This window comes from Pseudophryne corroboree, chromosome 1 (genome assembly GCF_028390025.1).
Source record: "Pseudophryne corroboree isolate aPseCor3 chromosome 1, aPseCor3.hap2, whole genome shotgun sequence".
Lineage (NCBI taxonomy): Eukaryota > Metazoa > Chordata > Amphibia > Anura > Myobatrachidae > Pseudophryne > Pseudophryne corroboree.
Window position 1 is genome coordinate 114,940,877 of NC_086444.1, and position 6,000 is coordinate 114,946,876.

At 43.2% G+C, this 6,000-nt stretch overlaps 1 protein-coding gene across 1 annotated transcript in view; it reads right to left on the reverse strand.

Moving 5' to 3' along the window:
- Positions 1–3,197, reverse strand: part of LOC134972877 (granzyme A-like) — a 43,765-nt gene extending 40,568 nt beyond the window's left edge. The window contains exon 1 of the mRNA XM_063946504.1: positions 3,133–3,197. Coding sequence (XP_063802574.1) covers positions 3,133–3,187 — 55 coding nt within the window. The 5' untranslated portion in view covers positions 3,188–3,197. The remainder of the gene's footprint in view (positions 1–3,132) is intronic.
- Between the last annotated feature and the right edge of the window lie 2,803 nt (positions 3,198–6,000).

The window sequence follows — 6,000 nt, forward strand, 5'->3', positions numbered from 1 at the left end:
ACTTAGAGTCAAGATGGCGCCCATGTTTGGTACATACCTTAAAAGATAGCCCATCTCACTCATACCTTACTGGAGTATTGAGTTTTCCCATTTTCAGCAGAGTTTTTGAAACAAAAGGGGGCACTGCGTCTTTGAATCACCTTGTATATATAGTAAACACTGCTAGTGCCTACGTGACAATGTACCAGATAATAACAGAAATGCACTGTAAAAAATAGACCAAAGTCCTGTGCAGTATAAGGTAATATATGTATAATTTAAGAGCACAGTCTGGAACCTGATACCTGGAAGAAGAGGTGGGCCCCTAAGTAGCTGGGCCCACAGGGGGTTCCCCATGTACCCCTGTGGGCCAGTCCAACACTGTATTGCCCTACCCTTCATGACCACACTCGGTTATATGTTATGCAGATGCTTATTTCCTGCATATCATATGTTGAGTCATATATGTCCCCAGTTAATTGTATTCATATCTGTTAATCTATGCTATTTCCGTCAAATGCACAAATCAAAGTGTAAGTACATTAGTGTCATGATCTCTACTGGTTAATACAGTTGATTCAACACAGTTGAAGCGGATCCTGTATAATTATACCTATCTAGTAATATGCAATTTGAAAAGACCCTGCTTCAGGGGCATTTTAAGAGAGAAGAAAGCCTGTGTGCTGGCTTCGTGTGCCCCCCTCCACTCTTGAAGCGAGTAGACTCTGGCCTTATGCTAGACTCTGGATGTGAAAAGCAAGTATGCAAGGAGTAGAGGGGGATATTTAATAAAACGTAATTATTTCATAAAAGCTGGAAAATATGATATTTATGTTTCTGGAGATGAAGATAAATATCTCCTCTCCAGTGGCAGTTGTAGAGCAGTCCACAATTCAAATAGTAGAGCCACACCAACTGTCACCCCAAACACTGCCAGACATTGCTGTTCAGGACTCACTGGCAGTTGGTGTGTCTCCACTGTTGGAATTTTGGGCTGTGCTGCAACTGTCACTGGAGAGGAGATATTTATCTCCATCTCCAGAAAACATAAACTTGCAATATTGGCACTACTGTAATTTCCTGATATGTGCGTAACATGGCATCATAGCTATAACCAGCTGCACTACCCACAGAATTGAATACTCTTCTTATACATATTAAGATAAAGGTAGGAGTATCATGGTGTAGAGATAGACTATGGCATAATGGCAGTGGTTCCCAAAGTAAATTGTGTTTATAAATCATCCTTAGGTTCAATTGTGTAGTGAGGGACTGGATTCACTTCTGTTTGTCTACATATTTTCTGATTGACAAATACCTGGTTTTGCCTATTATGTTGACCATAAATAATTTGAATTGGCCCTGGAACACCAATCTGGGACACCCCTGAAGTCTCCCAAGGCACCCCAAGGTGCCATGGTACACAGTTTGAGGACCACTGCACTACGGGGTTGATGTATCAAGCAGTGAAAATAAGTGAACCAGTGGAGAAAGTGATCATAGCAATCAATCAGCAACTACTTATCATTTTATAGACTGTACTTGATAAAAGCTACTGCAAAGCTTATTGGTTTCTATGGGCAACTTCTCCACTCTTGATACATAAGGCCCTCGGCGGAATGTAATGGAGTCTGAGATAGCCAGAGGTGCGGGATGCCGGCGATCTCAGACATTTTTTTAAAGGGGCAAACACTTACAAGGCTAAACCATGCCTTGTAAGTGATTGCCCCTTTAAAAATATGTCCGAGATCAGCCGGCATCCCGCACCTCCGGCAGTCTCAGACTCCATTACATCCCGCCGCCTATGTCATTTAGTCATAAAATGCTTTTATTCCAGAAAAAAGACTCAGATCTGTTTCTAGGGCAGCTGATACAATAGTTACAGACAAATTAAAAGGGAGTTGCAGCCCCTGGCTTTAGCAGACAAATGATCGGTATATATATTGGATAGTGACAATGTCGCATGAGCGTGTCAAACACGTTTGATGTCGACATGTTCATGACGTCAACAATGACCATGTTAACATAGATGTTATATTAGCATTGCTAGAAAATCAACATACTAGTTTTCTTCTCATTCTAATGGTAGCCCTAATACTAACCCCAACTCCATCGGGAACACCAGCCCTAACATAAGCCCTAATGCTAACCGTATGCTTCTGGGAAATGTCAATATTAAGATAATGACACTGACACAGTAACTGCATACCATTTTGGTGTACTACAGTACAGTGCATGAGGTGGTTAAGTACAGCACAGGAACCTGAGGTAAGTTCAAGAGAGGCTTTTCTACAATGAGAGTCATCAATACAGGTTTAAAGGACAAGGGAAATGGCAAAATGGCATACATATCTGTCCATAAAAAAAAGACTCAATTGCAAAAAAAGGGGCAAGATATAATAAAGGAAAATGTAGCTGACTTATCACTAAGTTATAGGGGGGTATCCAATTAGAGGTGAAGAAATATCGGGTGTGAAAAACAGATGGTTCAGTGAAACCTGTGTGTTTTCGGGTAAAAAATGCAAATGTGCTGTTCCCAGGGATTTGGTTTCTCCTGCCCTTATCGGGGCTAATAGGATAACTCCGGCTGGACAATCAGCCGTGGTAATAACTAACTGTGGCTAATTGGATACCCCCCATAGTGTTTTATGGATGGATAGATAGATAGATAGATAGATAGATAGATAGATAGATAGATAGATAGATAGATAGATAGATAGATAGATAGATGGATTTACAAATAGAAAATAAGTGTTTTGTACTTTTTAATAGGGTATGATTCATACAGTATATGCCAATTTGTATACATATTTTATGTGTTGAATACTTATAACACAGCAGTTATGATATTTTCTATGTTATGTGGCAGAAATATGTTTATATGTTGTTTGGCAGAAATGATGGTTGATTGATGGGCATGACAACCGTATATTGTATGCCGCGTTGTAAAAATTTGAGCTTGACCTGTAATGTTTCTTCTTATAGTATTTCCCACCCCTACTAATAAATGCAAATAATAATCTCTGTGTAGCATAATATGCCATATTCTCTTTTAAACGGTAATGCAAGAAAAAAGTGCAATGAAACCATTTGTACAAGCTACAGTAACATCCAGAGTATTTAAAAAATGACACTAACTCTAAGTTTACTTACATCCACGGATATGAAAGTAGAAGGACAACACAGAAAGGAAAACAATGTGCTTCATTCTTAGTGATCTCTTTGTTCTTTGTGAACGGATACTCTTCTTTCAAACATATATAGGATTGAATAAGTGATGTGGTTTCACTTCTGAGAAATGTGACCTCCTCATATGTGGTTTGTCGCTCAATGTGGGTGACCTGTCTGTCTCATCCCCCTTGAAGGGACAATGATACCAAACTGTCTGTCTCGTCACCCTTCTAGTAAACATCATACGAGCACTATGTATTCCATTGCCCTTCCAGGGTTAAACTTTTACCTGTCCCTTATACATGACTGTGCTGCTGTATAGGAAACAGCCCTAGGGTATTTCAGTTTTAGTACTGTATTTTTAGTCAGGTTTTTCTGGCAAAAAAGCAAAGGCAATAAAACCAAAATGTATTATTTGCAATTAGATAAAGGGGGTCATCTAAGTTGCAGCCGTTTTAGGTAGCGGATATCGACTTTGCAGGCAGGCAGAGAATTCGGCAGGACCTCAGGTAGACTATGGGGGTAATTCAGAACTGATCGCAGCAGCAAATTTGTTAGCAGTTGGGAAAAACCATGTGCACTGCAGGTGGGGCAGATATAACATTTGCAGAGAGAGTTAGATTTGGGTGGGTTATATTGTTTCTGTGCAGGGTAAATACTGGCTGCTTTATTTTAACACTGCAATTTTGATTTCAGTTTGAACACACCCCTCCCAAATCTAACTCTCTCTGCACATGTTATATCTGCCCCATCTTCAGTACACATGGGGGCTAATTCAGACCTGATTGTAGATGTGCTAAATTTAGCAGATCTACGATCAGCTTCCCTGAAATGCGGGGGGACGTCCAGCACAGGGCTAGTCAGCCCCGCATGGCAGTCCCTGCCTCGTCGCACCAGTACAAAAGCATTGCACAACGGCGATGCTTTTATACTTGAAGAGTAGCACACTGGCAGGGAGCTACTCGTCGCTGCTCGGGTCGCAGTAGCTGCGTGTGATGTCACACAGCCGCCGCGCCCCCCCCCAATGGCGCTGGCCCACCCCCTCCGCCCAGCGGCCGCCTCTGCCTGTCAATCAGGCAGAGGTGATCGTAGGGCTGAGACAGCCGTTGGCTGTTGGGTATGCGCCGGTGCACTGCGGCGCCGGCGCATGTGCGGTTCAGGCCTGGTCGCTGCTGTGCAAAAACACACAGCATCGATCAGGTCTGAATCAGCCCCATGGTTTTGCCCAACTGCTAACAAATTTACTGCTACGATCAGGTCTAATTTACCCCCTATTATAGGCCACATGTAGCTTTATCACATAAATCCTTTCCAAGTCTAATATTTGAATTAGTAACATAGAAACACAGAAGTCTAATGGGCCCTACACACTGGCCGATTAGCCACCGAGGTGCCCGACAGGCAATACGGCCAAACCGGTGGCGGAAGGGGTGACGGGGGGGAGTGACGTTTCTTCACTCCCTTACATCACCTGGCCCCATAGCCCTGCATGCTAATATGGACAATATTGTCCATATTGGCTTGCAGGTATAAATGACCCGCCACCAATGAAGAACAACCGTGGGGCCGCGCATCATTCATCATTGGTGCCTACACACTGAAAGATATGAACAATTTCTCGTTCATTACTGAACGAGATTGTTCATATCGGCCACACACATCGGCCAGTGTGTAGGGACCTTAACAGTAACCATCCCCGGTGGTGCCTAACCCTAACCCTCTCCCCACCAGCAGCCTAAACCTAACCCCCCCTTCCCCCATGGCCTGACCCTCAGCAGGCCCGGGATCCCGGTGTTTGGGTTTCCAGCATCAGCATTGAGATCCATGTGTCACGACTGTAGTTTTGTGAACCCGGCGTGTATGTGAAGTCCGTGTGGGTAACTGGTGGACTGTATGTATATTGGTTGGTCTGTGGGAATCAGTTAGATCAGGCATGTCCAAACTGTGGCCCTCCAGATGTTGTGAAACTACATATCCCAGCATGCTCTGACACAGTTTTGCTGTCAGAGAATGCTAAAGCTGTGTCAGGGCATGCTGGGATGTGTAGTTTCACAACAGCTGGAGGGCCGCAGTTTGGACATGCATGAGTTAGATGAAGAGCTCAGGGAAGACTATAATCAATGAAGTAGGTACAAAAAGTAAGATTTAATGGAGTAATGATAATTCACAGAGGCTGAGGTTACCCCAATGACTGAACTGAAGAATGGAGTTCAGAATTGTAAAACGATGCTGTAGTATTCAGTATGAAGAACAATGACTGTGGCTGTAACTTTAAGATGAAGCTGAAGAAGAACTGAAGACCGTGGCTGTGACTTTAAGACGAGACTGAAGAATACTGTAACTGTGTCTTTAAGACGAGACTGAAGAATACTGCGGCTGTGTCTTTAAGATGAGACTAAAGATTACTGCGGCTGTGTCTTTAAGATGAGACTGAAGAATACTGCGGCTGTGTCTTTAAGACGAGACTGAAGATTACTGCGGCTGTGTCTTTAAGACAAGACTGAAGAATACTGCAGCTGTGTCTTTAAGACCAGACTGATATGGGATATAACTGGTAACACAACTGTAATCCGGATTGGGTAGCAAAAGAGCAGCGTTTTACAGGATCTAAGGTAATAGTGTTACCTCTTAGGGAGCTCAGCTACCAAGCTCACATTGAGCTGTGTGACTCAAGGAACTGGCAGCTTCTGTAACACAGGTCTCTCTACTTATACCTCTTGGTCCTTGATTATTGGTGATTGGAGTCAGGTGATTCAGGGAGTCTCAGGCTGGCACAGGATTGGATAGCTCTATGTCAGGTCAGTACACTGTCATGTCAGTACTCCAGGTAAGGCTCTGATGTGGAGTGAG